The following is a 19588-nucleotide window of genomic DNA, read 5'->3' on the forward strand; positions in this document are numbered from 1 at the left end:
TAACAAATTCTCATGCTGTTCTTCACCCAGAGACAGCAGACACCCCATTACACTTTCTGGCGCCTGCTGAAAGCCAATGGAAGCCTTAGAAAATGTCACGTTACAGCACAGATGCTGTATTTTTGATAGAGATGCTAAAGAAGGACAACAAATTGTCAGACAGCGCACTTCCTGTATGGAATCTTCTCAGGTTTTGGCCTGCTATATGAGTTCTGTTATACTCACAGACACCATTCAAACAGTTTTAGAAACTTTAGAGTGTTTTCTATCCAAATCTTATAATTATATGCATATTCTAGTTTCTGGGCAGGAGTAGTAACCAGATTAAATCGGGTACGTTTTTTATCCGGACGTGAAAATACTGCCCCCTATCCCAAACAGGTTAACTAAGGCTGTCTCTGTGCTGTGGTGGGCACGAAAAACAGATTGGAATTTTTCAAAAATACAGTTGGCACTTAAAAAAATTATATATTTGTTTGAAAACCAATTTCTCCAGAATTTTGCTTAAGAATGAAAGGTTGGAGATTGCCCGAAAATGGCTAAGAGCTGAAGAAACTAGATGACTTTTCTTCAGATTCACCTACTCTGCGTCTAACAAAGACACAGCGGTTGGAACCAAAAATCTCAAATTTGGACTAATCAGACCAAAGGACAGATTTCCACCGGTCTAATGTCCATTGCTCATGTTTCTTGGCCCAAGCAAGTCTCTTCTTCTTATGGGTGTCCTTTAGTAGTGGTTTCTTTGCAGCAATTCGACCATGAAGGCCTGATTGACGCGGTCTCCTCTGACCAGTTAGTGTTGAAATATGTCTGTTATTTAAACTCAGAAGCATTTATTTGGGCTGCAATTTCTGAGGCTGGTAACGCTAATGAACTTATCCTCTGCAGCAGAGGTAACTCTGGGTCTTCCTTTCCTGTGGCGGTCCTCATGAGAGCCAGTTTCATCATAGTGCTTGATGGTTTCTGCAACTGCACTCAAAGTTCTTGAAATTGTCCCGGATTGACTGACCTTTATGTCTTAAAGTAATGATGGACTGTCGTTTCTCTTTGCCAATTTCAGCTATTTCTTGCCATAATATGGGCTTGGTTTTTTACCAAATAAGGCTATCTTCTATATACCCCGCTACCTTGTCACAACACAACTGATTGGCTCAAACGCATTAAGAAGGAAAGAAATTCCACAAATTAACTTTTAACAAGGCACACCTGTTAATTGAAATGCATTCCAGGTGACGACCTCGTGAAGCTGGTTGAGAGAATGCCAAGAGTGTGCAAAGCTGTCATCAAGGGAAAGGCTGGCTACTTTGAAGAATCTCAAATATAAAATGTATTTTGATTTGTTTAACACTTTTTTGGTTACTACATGATTCCATATGTGTTATTTCATAGTTTTGATATCTTCACTATTATTCTACAATGTAGAAAATAGGAAAAATAAAGAAAAACCCTTGAGTGAGTGTCCAAACTTTTGACTGTTACTGTACAGTATATGCCAAGTTGCTCTCTCAGAATATCATAATGAACCTGCAACTTTGACTTTCTCCTCTTCCCCTCTGCTTTTCTGCAGTTTCTCTTTAATTGATTTGTTTCTTCACTCATCCAAGGGGCTCTCCAAGGGGCTCCTAACATAATTATAATAATTTGACTACAACTCAGCCCCAACAGATTTATTTGAAAATAGCAATAATTTCATAACTTGATTACATGTAGACACAATCACATACAGTGCATTCAGACCCCTTGACTTTTTCCAAATGTTGTTACTTTACAGTCTTATTCTAAAATGGATTAAATAAACACAAAATCTCATCAATCTACACACATACCCTATAATGATAAAGTGAAAACGGGTTTTTAGAAATTCTTGCAAGTGTATTAAAAATGTTAAACAGAAAAACCTTATTTACATAAGTATTCAGACCATTTGCTATGAGACTTGAAATTGAGCTCAGGTGCATCCTGTTTCCATTGATAATCCTTGAGATGTTCCTAATGCTGGATTGGAGTCCACCTGTGGTAAATTCAATTGATTGGACATGATTTGGAAAGGCACACAACTGTCTATATAAGGTCCCATAGTTGACAGTGCATGTCAGAGCAAAAACAAGCCATGAGGTTGAAGGAATTGTCCGTAGAGCTCCGAGACAGGATTGTGTCACAGGTCTGGGGAAGGGTACCAAAAAATGTCTGTAGCATTGAAGGTCCACAAGAACACAGTGGCCTCCATCATTCTTAAATGGGAGAAGTTTGGGACCTCCAAGACTCTTCCTAGAGCTGGCCGCTCGGCCAAACTGAGCAATCGTGGGAGAAGGGCCTTGGTCAGGGAGGTGACCAAGAACCTGATGGTCACTCTGAATGACCTCCAGAGTTCCTCTGTGGAGATGGGAGAACCTTCCAGAAGGACAACCATCTCTGCAGCACTCCACCAATCAGGCCTTTATGGTAGTGGCCACCCGGAAGCCACTCCTCAGTAAAAGGCACATGACAGCCCTCTTGGAGTTTGCCAAAAGGCACCTAAAGGACTCAGACCATGAGAAACAAGATTCTCTGGTCTGATGAAACCAAAATGGAACACTTTGGCCTGAATGTCAAGTGTAACGTCTGTAAGAAACCTGGCACCATCTCTACAGGGAAGCATGGTGGTGGCCGCATCATGCTGTGGGGATCTTTTTCAGTGACAGGGACTGGGAGACAAGTCAGGATTGAGGGAAAGATGAACGGAGCAAAGTACAGAGAGATCCTTAAACCCAATCGAACATCTCTGGAGGGATCTGAAAATAGCTGTGTAGCGACGCTCCCATCCAAGCTGACAGAGCTTGAGAGGAACTGCAAAGAACAATGGAAGAAACTCCCCAAATACAGGTGTGCCAAACATATAGCGTCATACCCAAGAAGACTCAAGGCTGTAATCACTGCCAAAGGTGCTTCAACAAAGTACTGAGTAAAGGGTCTGAATACTTATGTAAATGTGATATTTCAGTTTTTTATCTTTAATACATTAAAAAAATCAATAAACAGTTTTTCCTTTGTCATTATGTGGTATTGTGTGTAGATTGATGAGGAAAAACAACAATTTAATAAATTTTAGAATAAGGCTGTAAAATAACAAAATATGGAAAAAGTCAAGGGGCCTGAATACTTTTCCAAATGCACTGTGCCTCTTTTTTTTATTCATGGAAATACTTGGTGAACAGATTTCCTAATTGAAAGTAATTTATAGCTGAATTCCTGATGATTTTAGTATTTTTTTCTCTCCAAAAACTAAAATCCCTCCCCCAAAATATATAATATATATATTAGTTTAGTTTTTTTGCTAAAAACTTTGGGGGGACAAAAAAAATCACTTGCGGGCTTGTTTTGGCCCACGGCCACCTGTTGCCTGTTGCTGACCCCTGGTCTATACTATCCACTTCTATCTATGCTGAGATGCTTCTATTTAGTCCTTATCTGCACTGTGTGTAACACAACATATAAATGCCACTAATCTTTTATTCAATAGGATATGATACAATATAAATAATATTTACTAATAGTTCATATTATACAATCATGGTCACATAGCAATGTGGCTCTTCCACCCTTTTCATCCAGTGACTGTGTCCCACCTTACCTTGAATTAATTTTATTAGACATATTTAAAATACATATAAAGTTGCGTCATTCATCTGAGCACAACAATACATCCCTTAAAATGTACAGATGATTTAAAACACGCCAAAGTCTACCAACCTTGCAATTATATTAGAGTCCAGACAATCATGGACCCATAACAATGTGTTTCTTTCGTCCATTCTTTTCCATCCTGTCCCATCATACCCCTGCCTCAGTCTCCAGACAGGTCAATCTGCTCCCAGACAACTTTATTAAACTGGAACGACTTTCACTCAGAAGAATTGCTCTCGCTCTGTTCTCCAGTGTTTTATTTCCCCTACCTTCTCCAGTACAATGCACTCCTCAGAACCCAGCATTCCAAAATAATGTTTGTGTGTGCGTGTGTGTGTGTGCCCGTGTCTGCAACCGTGTGTGCACGTGTTAGTGGGTTACAAGCAGTAGTTCAGGCTTTAGCCTCCTTCCCAAACTAATTGCAACCAGTGATGTTTGGCTTGGGTATTCCATTTTGATTTCCGGAGGAGAACACGGTATATGGATGTGAGGGAATATCGTGGTTATCGTGCCTGACGTACCTGCCATCCAACCGGGTCTCAGTATACTCTCTCTCTCTCGCTTTCTCTCTCTCTCGCTCTCGTTCTGTCAGTGAGTGCACTTTGTAATTGGAATGCAGCCCTTTCTTCCTTGACTGGAAACCATGGCAACGATAAAAATAGTTCCCAAGCAAAATTGCAATAAGTCTTCTTACAGAGGTGGGAGGAGGGATTCAGACATTTGTGTTAATCTGTGTGTTTTTTGAGTCGTTGGTGTTATTTTGTATTGAGAATTCACAAGTGTACAATAAACACACAAATGAAGCAAAAGTGTAAATATTACACTGTGGCGCCCCCATCTGTCTAAATGTTAAAAGCTCTGATTCAGAGTTGTCTGGTCCAGTTACTTAGGGGAGAGTGGGGTAAGGAGAGACATTTTTTACATTCAGCATCACTCTGTTAATGAAATATAGTATTATTTCTAGCAAAGATATCTACATATATTTCAGGATGTTGTGTATCCCTGGAAATAATCAGTATCCAGGTAAACATTAGTTTTGAAAACATAGCTATGCCGCCTACAAATTTCTGTATTGATTGAAATATTAGCACTACGTTTTTTAAACCATCTTTATTTCCTAAACACAATTCATCATCACCACAATTGCTTTTTTGTCTTTTAATATTTTGAAGCATCTTTTAACACAGGCTTAACACCTAACAAACACTTTGTACTTTTTCAAATTAACATAGGCCAGGCCCTGTTGTAACCTCATATCCCACCACTAATGCCTTGCATTACACTTGGGAAGAAAACACTTCAATTTGCTCAACTTGCCATTGGCTCAACTTACCCCAAGACAAACATTTTGACTTTATTACCCCACACAGCTACAAGGATGCACTTTCATGCTAGGTTTAGGACCTCATTTTGAAGCTTATACAGATCCCAACTGATGTATAGAACACTCTTAAGATGATCTACTTTGGTTTAGAAGCATCATGAAACCTCTAACACAATAAATGATTTTGACTTTTTTTACATAACTTGCTTACCACTTTTTCCATGTGGTTTCTTCCTTCATAGACTCCATGAAATGATGACCTCTCCCTAAATATTTGGTCAAATTATACATTTTGTGTATGGTTTCCTAGAAACAAGGGTGGCTCAACTGACCCCTTTGGCTCAACTTACCCCACTCTCCTCTACTGTCACAGAGTATGGATGTCTGACACAGCCTACATATGAGAGCTGTTAGACTGACAATCTATTGACACTGGTTGTATCTCACATTGAACAGTTATCATCAAAGCATCTCAAGGAATTTTACCGCGTCCTGTGAGTGGTACGCTAAAACAAATTGTTACTCATGAACGCATGGGAGTCATTCATAAACCCCTCATCTGCTGATATGAGAGGTTAATGAACATCTCCTCTGAAGAGGCCATTTTCTGAAGACTGGAGGAATCTCTCCACATGTCAATGAAGCCTGTAAAGCCAGCTTGACCATTAACCTGAGGCTCCACAGGAAAGCACCCTGCCTTGTTTTGATATGGCAGAGCAGGGAGAGAGGTGGAGCGAGGAGGAGAGGTGAATTGTCCCAGGATCCTTTCCAAACAGTCAGCATGACCACTCTAATTCTAATCAAGCTGCCAAGTTTGAAAGGAGGGGTGAGAGAGGGAGGGAAAGAGGGGAGAGGAATGAGAAAGAATGGAGGGACATGAAGAGATACAGAGAGGCATAGGGAGGAAGAGAGAGCACGGGAGACAGTAAGGGAGAGGATAGCAGACTGAAGAGGTTCAGAGTAGCACTACTGACACCTGCCCTCTTCCTTCCTCTTCTTTCTAGCTCTTCCTTTGATGCAGGAAAAGAGGGGTATCGAGCGGAGTGCTCTGGAAATAGGATTCCTTTCAGTCCCTCCGCTCAAAGAGGCTTATAATGTGGCCCTGCCAAGCAGACAAAGTGGGAATCCACTTCAAGTGTGGACAGAGGGACAATAGGTTGTCTGTATTAGGGTCTTGCAACAAACAGAACACAAACCCATCTACACAACCATTTCAACAACAATATCCTCACTCTGAACTCAGTCCACAATAACTCAGGGCTTTGAAATTGAAAGATACCTGTGATTCCTTTCTGGCACAATAGGAAAAACAAAGTGAGCTTTTTTCTTTTCTTTCTTTACTTCAATGCTTACAACTAGGGTTGCAAAATTCCGGGAACATTCAATAAATTCTCTGGTTTCTACCGAAATCCCAGAATCAGGAGGAGATAAGCAGGAAATCCGGAATCATCCAACCAGGTATTCTGGAAAACCAGAAAATGTATGAAATGTTCCCGAAATTTTGCAACCCTACTTACAACACACGGTTGGTTGAGTTACAAAGGTTTTGCGGCCTTGCTTAGAACACATAGCTAGCAGACTGACAGAAAGCTTTTCAAGTAATGTACTGAGGTATTATTTGTGTTCCATCTCCATTCAGGTATGGATGTGTGGGGGCAGTATGTACGACGTACCGTGCTCCCGAGTAGGACATATCTACAGGAAATACGTCCCCTACAAAGTGCCGTCTGGAACAAGCCTAGCCAGAGTAAGTTAGACTGACCAGTCAGTGCACTGCTTCCATCAACTGGTTATGGCTAACATGCAGCCATTTTGACTGGTTGACTATCAGCACATGGCTGATAGTCAAACTGAGGATGTAGGTCCAGCCATCAATCTGATTTAAGATGAGGTCTGACTAACTCAGCGCACTGTGATCTGTGCTGTGATAAGCTAAACACACAGACAGTCCATCTCCTTACCCCTTCTCTCCCTCCCTGTCTCTCTCCCTTATCTCAGAACCTGAAGAGGGTGGCTGAGACATGGATGGATGAGTACACAGAGTTCATCTACCAGCGTCGTCCAGAGTACCGCCACCTGTCCACCGGGGACCTGACAGCCCAAAAGGAGCTGAGGAGACACCTCAAGTGTAAAGACTTCAAGTGGTATATGAACGCTGTGGCCTGGGACCTGGCCAAGTACTACCCCGCTGTGGAGCCGCTGCCTGCCGCCTGGGGAGAGGTAGGAAGTTAGGAATACACACAGAACCACCACACACATTCACACACACACATACAAGAGCACGTACGCACACAGACAGAGCTAACGCACCTACAGAACGAATGAACCCATTCGCAAGAGCCGGTACACACACACACTAACAGAAAAGCATACAAAGGCATATAAAACCATATGTGATTACCTTTGAATCCAAAATTAAACGTCAGGTCATGTATTCGAGGTCACTTACTGAGGCATTGATACAAATAATAGGACTTCTCACAATACTTAGGCCTACATAAACCCACTGTCTTACTTGCCACCAATAACAGCAAAGTCTGAGCAGTATCCACAGGCTGATTTGGTTTCTTGCGTATTTTTAGCTGGTATTGTAATGAAGGAATCTATTTCCAGACACCAATACATCAGCTAAGAGACAGTGCCTGAATGCCTCCACAGGTGTGTCACGGAAGGCTATTATTCTACTAGAACTGTATCCCAAATGGCACCCTATTCCCTTTATAGTGCATTGCTTTTGATCATGGCCCAAAATAGTGCACTATATAGGGAATAGGGTGCCATTTGGGACTCTTCCATGTTCATTGATTTATGAATGTCTGGTGCTTGCTGAAATGTAATGCATTTCTCATATGGGACAGGCAGCCAGCAGCCTGCTAATGAAATGTTTTAGAGTAGACAGTGTCACAAAACGGACAGAGCTGGACTGTCTGCTTCACTACCCCCAGAAACCATAAGTAGCAGATTTGACTTTACATTGTCCATAAACATGACATGCAGTTTGCTGCATCGTATTCTGAGATATATATAATGCCTCTCTGTGTTACCTGTGAAGGGATGGGGCTGGAGATGGCCTTGGCATTTTATTACTATCTCACTCTATCTGTGCTCTGTGAGGATGGGATCTAGCCTCAGGCAATCATACCCATAAATGCAGGAGCTGGAATCAGGTTGCCTGGAATCCATACTCGTATGCTCCGTTCACCATTTACAGTTGAAGTCGGAAGTTTACGTAGACCTTAGCCAAATACATTTAAACTCCCGTTTTTCACAATTCCTGACATTTAATCTCAGTAAAAATTCCCTGTTTTAGGTAATTTAGGATCCCCACTTTATTTTAAGAATGTGAAATGTCAGAATTATAGTAGAGTGATTTATTTCAGCTTTTATTTCTTTCATCACATTCCCAGTGGGTCAGAAGTTTACATACACTCATTTAGTATTTGGTAGCATTGCCTTTACATTGTTTAACTTGGGTCAAACGTTTCGGGTAGCCTTCCACAAGCTTCCCACAATAAGTTGGGTGAATTTTGGCAGATTTCTCCTGACAGAGCTTGTGTAACTGAGTCAGATTTGTAGGCCTCCTTGCTCGCACACACTTTTTCAGTTCTGCCCACAATTTTTCTATGGGATTGAGGTCAGGGCTTTGTGATGGCCACTCCAATACCTTGACTTTGCTGTCATTAAGCCATTTTGCCACAACTTTGGAAGTATTCTTGGGGTCATTGTCCATTTGGAAGACCCATTTGCGACCAAGCTTTAACTTCCTGACTGATGTCTTGAGATGTTGCTTCAATATATCCACATAATTTTCCTTCCTCATGATGCCATCTATTTTGTGAAGTGCACCAGTCCCTCCTGCAGCAAAGCACCCCCACAACATGATGCTGCCACCCCTGTGCTTCACAGTTGGGATGGTGTTCTTCGGCTTGCAAGCCTCCCCCTTTTTCCTCCAAACATAACGATGGTCATTATGGCCAAACAGTTCTATTTTTTTTTCATCAGACCAGAGGACATTTCTCCAAAAAGTACAATCTTTGTCCCCATGTGCAGTTGCAAACTGTTTTTTTATGGCAGTTTTGGAGCAGTGGCTTCTTCCTTGCTGAGCGGCCTTTCAGGTTATGTCGATATAGGAATCGTTTTATTGTGGACATAGATACTTTTGTACCTGTTTCCTCCAGCATCTTCACAAGGTCCTTTGCTGTTGTTCTGGGATTGATTTGCACTTTTCGCAACAAAGTACGTTCATCTCTAGGAGACAGAACGCTTTTCCTTCCTGAGCGGTATGATGTCAAGCAAAGAGGCACTGAGTTTGAAGGTAGGCCTTGAAATACATCCACAGGTACACCTCCAATTGACTCAAATGATGTCAATTAGCCTATCTGGAATTTTCCAAGCTGTTTAAAGGCACAGTCAACTTAGTGTATGTAAACATCTGACCCACTGGAATTGTGATACAGTGAAATGTAAGTGAACTAATCTGTCTGTAAACAATTGTTGGAAAATGACTTGTGTCACGCACAAAGTAGATGTCTTAACCAACTTGCCAAAGCTATAGTTTGTTAACAAAACATTTGTGGTTGAAAAACAAGATTTAATGACTCCAACCTAAGTGTATTTTAAACTTCCGACTTCAACTGTAAATAGTGTCCCCACTATCCAGGCTAAGAATCAGGTATTCATGGAGATTGTTTCCCAGACAGTTTTTTTTTCCATAGGGAGGTTGGGTGCAGGAGTAGTTTTAATAATCACTGGTAGATGGTTAGATGGACCTGGAATACATCATTCACTAATTAATTCATCCTATGTGCCAGAAGGAAACCACATCCTCCTCTCAAGCCACTGAAACATTTCAGAAACGGCGAACACGTTGTACGTTAATATGAAAAATGAAATTAATTTTGCATTACACATAATTGGATTCTTTGCTCTGCCTTCTTTTAGAAAATCTCACTTTCTATGTTTTTCTGACGTCCTGGCCCCTGGGTCAGGGTACTAATGATAATAGGTAGAATGGAAGGCCGTCTCCGCAGTGACCCACCTTTCCCACTCTCCGCTGTTCACGTCTACAAGGTCATTAGCACAAATTGTACAAGCACACACACAACACAAGTCCCAGCTTATTACCGTCCCCGCTGATTAACCACCTCTTCCCTATTAGCCAGAGGTGAAAATGGATAGTAAATAAGAAGTGAAGTGGTGTATCTCTTGATGAGAAAATGTTTGCACAGTAGGTAAATATCTCTTCTTTCCTCCCCCGGGTGAGGATGGTAGTAATTTTATCATCAGGCTGACAGCTTCATGTGCCATCTCTTCTCTGGCTCTCACCCTGCCTGTCACCCCACCTGATCTATGGAACTATAAAGATCTCTCATTGGTTATTCAAGCCCAGATTGCAAGGGAGGAGAGGGAGAGAGAAGAGAGAGGGGAGACTGACAGAGCGAGAGAGGGAAGGGGATAAGATCAGAGGGACAAAGAGACAGTGAGATTGTGAGACAGACATAGAGGAGAGAGAGCTCAGATTAAACTTCCTCTACATCTCTGGAAGATGACGATCAGGGGGTCAGCCTTCTCGACACCTCGGCCTTGGAGCTGTGCAGACTGGGTAAATAGGGGGCTGTCGATCTGACCCCCTCCCCACCATCCAATCTTCCTCGCTCCCCACAACTCCACACTACGGCTCCTTCAATAGGTCTAAATCACTTCAAGTGATGCAATCATCAGGCCTTTTGATTCGGCTCTAACTGTGTCCCTAGATCAGCGCTGGCATGTTGATAGGCATGGCATCAGGGAGAAGCACTGTGTTTTGCTCCTGGGCCCATTTCAGACAGATGAGGCTTGGGAAAAGTGGAGAGTGAAGGCCCATTATGCAGTACAATTTGCACACCATTATTGGTCTTTCAGAGCGATCAGCAGTTTACTCCTAATGACCCTGTGGTTAAATGCACTTTGTCGATGCGGGCGGCAGGCTGAGGGAGTTTGATTATTTGAAGTTTCTGAATTGCAATGCAGGTGGGTATTATTTTGCATTTCCAACTGCACTTCTGGCAAAACTTTTTGCTTCATTACACGATAATGCTGCTCCACGGCAGCATTTAAAGGACTAAACTCGTATTATTGTTTGACATGTAAAATACTGTAGAACTTTGCAGCAAAAATGTTTATTATTGGTATGTATCATCCTTTTGGAATAGTGTCCGATTGAATTAGGTCTATGTCAGGAAAACAGCGTTTCCCTGTCTTTTCTCATTGGCTGACGATGTGACCTTCCAGAGATGGGGCTGCCTGTAGAAAATTGGTCACATCTGACCTGTACCTAATGGATGTTTCTATTGTTCACTTGTCTTGATGGGAAAAGGGGAGAGGCTCTCTAGTTGGGAAAAGGGGAGAGGCTCTCTAGTTTAGATGCGGGAGCAACCAAAGAGGCAGAAAGCACTGAGGCAAGAAATGTGTCGCCATTTTGTAGAGAATTTCTGTAATTCCGTTAGTTTAGTTTTTGGTGCTCCATTTTTCACAGCTCAAGAGTTTTTATCTCAACTCCACAAAAGAAACACAAGTTATCCTGACCCAAATAAAAGCCGTAATCTGTAGTCTGTTATTAGAAAAACATGCACAACATTGATGAGAGCTGACATTGAGTTGGTATACAACCATAGCGTTGTTGTCAGACATTCTCCACACTAACAGTCAAACAATCACCATTATTTGCTACAGCCCTAGCTAATGTCTTTGGCCCCATCTAGTGGCGAGCAGGGGTAACAACATTTATAAGAGAGTCAACCCTGTGCAAAACACCTCTGAGTATTCCATCCCTGGTCTCCTTCCTGTCAAATACAGTGTCTCACTCTGACCCTGTAGGACCTCATCTCTCCAACCATTCCTCTGGCTCTCGCTCTATCTATCTCTCACACACTCTAACTCACTCTCCCCCTCTCTCCTCCTTTGTCCTCTCTCCTCTGCCCTTGCCTTTCTCTCTCCTCTGAATGTGTTAGTGAGGGCCACAGAGACAGACAGAGACCAGGCTACTTTAGATGCAGTGCTACTGGATTCATGCATTATTGAGCTATACTGTGACACCAGCCAAGCTCACCTGAATGCTATAAAGAGAATTAGGCAAATGGCACAGTCAATCAAATGTGTTTGAGAGCCAAGTAACTCTGAAACTTAGAAAGTTTTCACAGTAGGGGGGAGCCTGTTAACTCCGGCTTAGAGGGAGGAAGATGCTCCAAGAACTAATTAGCTTATCTCTTACAGTCACTGGTGAGAGTAGATCTTGTCAGCAAACTGTGAGAGCTTTGATACCATGTCAGATCATACGCTGTTACTTAAAACCACGTACTGTGTATAGATAGTTGGCTGCTTGTACTAAGTTACTGTGTACAGTGTGTTTGGAAGGTTGCCATGGATTCCACTCACTATACACTGGAGTCCATTGATCAGAGCGTTGAGCATTAGAGAGAAGCCGGAGTATCTCATCCTGTGGTCTCTACATCTATAGATGTGTGTGTGTGCGTGCGTGTGTGTGTGTGTGCGTGTGTGCGTGCAAGTCTTCACCGAGGCCTCCTTTCTCTGTTTTTGGGAGGCTTCCATGTGTGTGTGTGTTTGGTTTTAACTGAGCCCTCTCTCTCTTTGTGTCCTTGTAGATTCGTAACGCTGCATCAGGTCTGTGTATAGACTCCAAACACGGCCCCACAGGGACAGAGCTGCGACTGGACGCCTGTCTGAAGGAGGGGGTTGAACGCACCTGGGCACACGAACAGGTAGGTACAACCGGAGCCTTGTACTGTATAGTAGGGTATAGGTGTAGTCTATACTACATTATACTGTATAGTAGGGTGTAGGTGTAGTCTATACTACATTATACTGTATAGTAGGGTGTAGGTGTAGTCTATACTACATTATACTGTATAGTAGGGTGTAGGTGTAGTCTATACTACATTATACTCTATAGTAGGGTGTCGGTGTAGTCTATACTACATTATACTGTATAGTAGGGTGTATTCTATATTATATTATACTAGTAGGGTATAGTCTACACTATAATATACTGTATAGTAGGGTGTAGGTGTAGTCTATACTATATTATACTGTATAGTAGGGTGTAGTCTATACTATATTATACTGTATAGTAGGGTGTAATCTACACTATATTATACTGTATAGTAGGGTGTAGTCTACACTATAATATACCGTATAGTAGGGTGTAGTCTATATTATATTATACTAGTAGGGTGTAGTCTACACTATAATATACCGTATAGTAGGGTGTAGTCTATATTATATTATACTAGTAGGGTATAGTCTATACTATATTATACTGTATAGTAGGGTGTAGTCTACACTATATTATACTGTATAGTAGGGTGTAGTCTACACTATATTATACTGTATGGTAGGGTATAGTCTATACTATATTACACTGTATAGTAGTTTGTAGTCTACACTATAATATACCGTATAGTAGGGTGTAGTCTATATTATATTATACTAGTAGGGTGTAGTCTACACTATAATATACCGTATAGTAGGATGTAGTCTATATTGTATTATACTAGTAGGGTATAGTCTATACTATATTATACTGTATAGTAGGGTGTAGTCTACACTATAATATACTGTATAGTAGGGTGTAGGTGTATTCTATACCATATTATACTGTATAGTAGAGTGTAGTCTATACTATATTATACTGTATGGTAGGGTGTAGTCTATACTATATTATACTGTATGGTAGGGTGTAGTCAAATACTATATTATACTGTATGGTAGGGTGTAGTCTATACTATGTTATACTGTGTAGTAGGGTGTAGTCTATATTATACAGTATAATATATTATACAGTATAATATACTATATTATATGTAGTCTATATTCTATCATACTGTATAGTAGGGTGACGTCTATACTATATTATACAGTATAGTAGGGTGTGGGTGTAGTCTATACTATATTATACTCTATAGTAGGGTGTAGTCTATACTATATTATACTGTATAGTAGGGTGTAGTCTACACTATAATATACTGTATAGTAGGGTGTAGGTGTAGTCTATACTATATTATACTGTATAATAGAGTGTAGTCTATACCATATTATACTGTATAGTAGAGTGTAGTCTATACTCTATTATACTGTATAGTAGGGTGTAGTCAAATACTATATTATACTGTATGGTACAGTGTAGTCTATACTATATTATACTGTGTAGTAGGGTGTAGTCTATATTATACAGTATAATATATTATACAATATAATATATTATATTATATGTAGTCTATATTCTATCATACTGTATAGTAGGGTGACATCTATACTATATTACACAGTATAGTGGGGTGCAGGTGTAGTCTATACTATATTATACTGTATAGTAGAGTGTAGTCTATATTATACTGTATAGTAGGGTGTATATGTAGTCTATATTATATTATGCTGTATAGTCGGGTGTATTCTATACTATATTATACCGTATAGTAGGGTGTAGTCTATATTATACTAGTAGGGTATAGTCTATACTATATTATACTGTATAGTAGGGTGTAGTCTACACTATAATATACTGTATAGTAGGGTGTAGTCTATACTATATTATACTGTATGGTACAGTGTAGTCTGTACTATATTATACTGTATAGTAGGGTGTAGTCCTTACTGTATGGTACAATATCGTCTACACTATAATATACTGTATAGCAGGGTGTAGTCCATGCTGTATAGTATGGTGTAATCTGTACTATATTATACTGTATAGTAGGGTGTAGTCTATACTATATTATACCGTATAATAGGGTGTAGTCTATACTATATTATACTGGATAGTAGGGTGTAGTCTTTACTATATAGTAGGGTTTAGTGTATACTATACTGTATGATACAGTGTCGTCTATACTATATCTTACTGTATAGTAGGGTGTAGTCTATACTATATTATACTGCATAGTAGGGTGTAGGTGTAGTCTATACCATATTATTACTGTATAGTAGGGTGTTGTCTACTATATTATACTGTATAGTAGGGTGTAGTCTACTATATTATACTGTATAGTAGGGTGTAGGTGTAGTCTATACCATATTATTACTGTATAGTAGGGTGTAGTCTATACTATATTTTACTGTATAATAGCATGTAGTCTATACTGTATAGTATGGTGTAGTCTGCACTATATTGTACTGTATAGTAGGGTGTAGTCTATACTATATTGCATGGTACAGTGTTGTCTATACTATATTATACTGTATAGTAGGGTGTAGTCTATACTATATTATACTGTATTGCAGGGTGTAGTCTATATTATATTGCTCTAGGTACAGCACATCACCAGCCTGTTAATCATTCATTCATTCAGTCAGTAATAGTCAGGAATGAATGACCCCTCCATGAGTCATACTGTAGCAGTATGTTTTATTTATTTAACCTTTATTTAGGCAGGGAGCCCCATTAAAGCGGCAATCTGCAATTACTACATCCATTTTGTGACTTTTAAATGAATTATATGTACCCATTGATACTTAAGGAATATAACTTCCAAATGTTATTGTTTGAACTGCATATTGCCCCTTGCAAGAAATACCTTTTTGGTAAGGTACCTGCAAATCCTTTGATTAAAGACTATCATTTAAATAGTTTGATTAAAGATTAGTCGCAACATGTGCTGTCTGCAAAACAGCCATCACAACACTTAGTCTCACAAAATAACCATAACATACGAAATACACAGAACTACACTAAAACGGAAAATTCCACCCAAAAATGATATTTTGGTATTTGTTTCATTAGTCCATTGTTGATATAGTCCCAAAATGTTTTGCCTGTCAGCAATCAAGATATATAACTTTCAAAATACAGCAATACAGCTGGTATGATGCTTTTATTATCATTTTGCTTCATACTGGCATTATTTCTGTATTTTTAAAGTTATATATGTTGAAAACTTGATTGATGACATGAAAAACATTTTAGTAGTATATCAACAATGGACTAATGAAACAAATACCAAAAGATCATTTTTGGGTGGCATTTTCCTTTAAGTCAAAACAGGTTTGGGGTACTGTAGCCGGCGATTGCTTCATATGCAACACATTTTCCTGCTGTTTACTGTTAAATCTGAACAGATCATCACTGCATTCTTGTCCTCATGTTCATCCGCCTCTAAAATGACATTTAGGGTAGTCATACTGTGAATCTCATAACGGAACTTGGATACCATGTTGTGCCTGTGTACATGTTTGTACTCAGATATTTACATTTGGCTGGAGAGAGGACATCAGGCCAGGGGATCCTCTCCACACCAGGAAGTTCTGCTTTGACTCCATCTCCCAGAGTTCCCCTGTCACACTGTACGACTGCCACGGCATGAAGGGCAACCAGCACTGGAGCTATAGGAAGGTAACTTTAAACAGAATTAAATAGAACACGATTATATTGTATCTGTATGGTACTTACTTTACTTCTGTTTTGGCATTATATTCCATGTGGAACGTAAATTATCAATAAATAATCAATAATCAACAGAAAGCCTGGTAATTTGAATGATGAGAAAGCCCCTCATCATTCAAATTCTACCACAGCCACAGGACGGTAGCTAAAACACATAAGTTGCGTGGTTATTCCGCTGCCACAGCAAGGCAATCTAACTAAATGGCGTTGATAGCAGTCCTACACGCCAGGGAAATGTCCATACGTAGCCACGTAAACACTGTAGTAAAGGAAAGTAGGCCTGATGTATTCAGTCACAACACAATATCAAAGTCATCAAATAGAAAAGATGTACGCTGTGTTTTTACTGCTGCGTTCCAGGTAGAGGAAAGTAATAGGGGACTTATTTTATCGTCACACCACTCCTATTTCCTCCACATCGTTTAGGGAGGAGAGATGAATGTTTACTCAGCACAAAATCAGAATGTCATTACAGTCCCATCTCTCTTAAGGTTCTGCCTAGAATGACGCGATGAGGTTCAGAGGTGCACAGATGCTAGCGTGAGTCCCAGATCTGTTTGCCACCTCCATTACTGTGGCAAGACAACACAGTCAGGTCTGGAACTCAAGCTACACAGATGCAATAGCCACTTATTAAAGGGCCGAGGTGGGCTTGAGGCTGTGTGAACATTGTAAAATCAGGAAGGCGGACGCATGATACAAGAACAAAATTACTGCCAAGTACCTCTGAGGCGTTCTCCACCTCCTCATCTTTTTCCACAACTTTATCCCTCCCCACAGAATCCTTTTTCAGTTTGAATCCATCACTGGCTATATTTAATAGTTTGCAATCACCATAGATAATATTTTATTGGAAGCCATTTTGTGTTGTCAGTTTTCAACGATTCGTACTTCCTTCAATTCCTCTTTCTTTTGCAGCTGAATTTGTTACTTTTCCCTTTCTGTCATGCGAGGGAGGATGAACCCAAAGAATAAACTTTCAGAAAAGTAATGTAATGGTCCGTTGGAACTCTGGGTTTAAAAACTCTTGTGTGTCGAACTCATATTTCTCAGCCTAGTTTAACTCCCAAATTCAGACCCCTCACTCCATGAAATGAAGTAAACTCGGATTAGATTGGAGGGAGGAAATACCTTGTTGCAGTCAGATGCTCAGCTCCCCGTCTGTAATCTGTTTGAAGGGAGTGGGAGATGAGAGAGCAGGATTAAACAGCAGCCTGCCTGCCAGAGACAGGCTTACCTGTCTCTACTTTATTTGAATAATTTATCTCAATCCTTCTTTTCCTCCCTCTCTTCTCTCTCTCTCTGCCTCCTGCTCTCTCTCTCTCTCTCTCTCTCTCTCTCTCTCTACCTCATGCTTTTTCTTTCGTGCTCTGTGTCTCTCTCGCACGCTCTCCCTCGCTCTCTGGGCCAACACATACAGGATAAATTGCTGTACCACCTGGTGAGCAGCGGTTGCATGGACTGCAGTCCCGGTGATAAGAGGATTTTCATGAATAAATGCGACCCTGGGTCGGAGACGCAGCAGTGGCTGTTCCAGAGAGTCAACGCCACCGTCCTGGACAAATTCAACAGCGCTGCGGCTGCCAGCTCCTAGGAACCAGGCGCCAACCCCCACGACAAAAAAAACAAACAAACGTGTGCATTGTAGCAGCAAGCGGCCAGCCAGTTAGCTAGCGGTCCTGTTTCCCAGACCCCCCAGCTCATCAACGTGGGGGCTACAAAGTGGAAGAGAAGGGGGTGGGGGGACTGGGGCTGCGTTTCTGTTTTGTCTGACGGATCCTCTGCCCGATGGGATCAGATCCAAAATGGAGGATAAAGACTCCTTCCTGGCTGAAAGAGATTCTGGGATTCTGCCTGTTTCTGCCCAATGGGCTGATGGGACGTTCAAGGTCGCCTATTCTCAGAGAACCAACCAGACTAATCTAGACCCAAGCTAAGCCGCCACACATGGGCACCTTGCTGGTCGAGGACACAGAAACCTCCAGAACACTGTCCTCTAGGTCCTCTATGGGTCAAAGGTCAAACACAGCAGGTCTAGTAGACTGGATTTGTTTGTATCAGGTTGAAAAAGGAATGTTCCAACTGTCACTCTCTCAAGATCGCATGGTGGATTTGTACTATATCGGAGGCTCATGAAATTATTTGCTCATTTTTGTAAGGCTATTTATTTTCCATTATTATTTTATTAGTATTTATTTTGTATTAATTTATTTTGTCTTTTTTTTTAAGAACAATAATTTATTAAGTGTATACTTGAATGGGTTTTTCAGATTTCTGGTTCCCGTGATTGTACGATTTGAAGTTGTGAAATTCAGCCAATGAAAATGATGTAGTAAACATGAATAAAATTTGAAAAAAGTACATGAATTATTGCAATTGTATGGCGTGTGTGAGCATTTATATGATGACACATCTCACAATGATATTACATGTAGATAGCAGCCAAGAAGATGCCCATGGACTTATGATTATGCATGAGGGTGCTCATTCAAAAGTGATGATTGTGTGCCCTCCTTTGAAGAGTTTTCATAACTCGTCCACATGTGCACCAATGGGACGATTCAGCCTTAGGAAATGTATGCCTTTTTTACACGTTTTTAATTTAAGCACTTCTTAGTATGTGCTATTCAGACTTACCCTATAAACGTGCGTAACAAGGTTTGTGGGTGTGGCTCCCTTGTATACATTGTGCACATTTGATAAAATTCCAGAAAACACACCCACTGGGTGGCCAACCAATTTGATCAGGGAGTTGTTCTTTTGTTCATCTTAGCCGATCCCTTTATTCGCCCACACCAGTAGAAATCCACTTTTTCGAGCTGAAAGATTATGATGGTCAGAGCTTACCCATGGTGTTTCCAAACGATTTAATTCAATAAGTCATCGTTTTAGTCAAAGTATGATATATTTGGGCTAGTAGTGACACATCCAGACTGCCCACTTTGTGCAAATCCATGTGAATGCAGTCTTTTCTTATGATATACAGATTATTTTCAGCCTACGTTTCGTTTCAGTGCTGGGTTTTATTGGAATGTTACCACCCACCAGCATGGCATTGTTTATTAATCAGAAACAGCTGCAATGTTATTCCTCTTAGCCACTGAGATGACAGCCTTTGTTCCACTTGTTCCACACGCCTGAGCCATGGGGCAAATTAAAATAGGAGC

The 19588-nt window shown here is 40.7% G+C and overlaps 1 protein-coding gene across 2 annotated transcripts in view; it reads left to right on the plus strand.

Annotated features, from left to right (window-relative positions):
* The window catches only part of LOC115191815 (polypeptide N-acetylgalactosaminyltransferase-like 6), a 245147-nt gene extending 226359 nt beyond the window's left edge, over positions 1-18788 (plus strand). For both annotated transcript variants that reach the window (XM_029749748.1, XM_029749749.1), the window contains exons 9-13: positions 6627-6734; positions 6986-7207; positions 12628-12744; positions 16221-16370; positions 17842-18788. In XM_029749748.1, the coding sequence (XP_029605608.1) occupies positions 6627-6734; positions 6986-7207; positions 12628-12744; positions 16221-16370; positions 17842-18015 (771 nt within the window). In that variant the 3' untranslated portion in view covers positions 18016-18788. The remainder of the gene's footprint in view (positions 1-6626; positions 6735-6985; positions 7208-12627; positions 12745-16220; positions 16371-17841) is intronic.
* The last annotated feature ends 800 nt before the right edge of the window (positions 18789-19588 follow it).

Source organism: Salmo trutta, chromosome 4 (assembly GCF_901001165.1).
Source record: "Salmo trutta chromosome 4, fSalTru1.1, whole genome shotgun sequence".
In the NCBI taxonomy this organism is placed as follows: Eukaryota; Metazoa; Chordata; class Actinopteri; order Salmoniformes; family Salmonidae; genus Salmo; species Salmo trutta.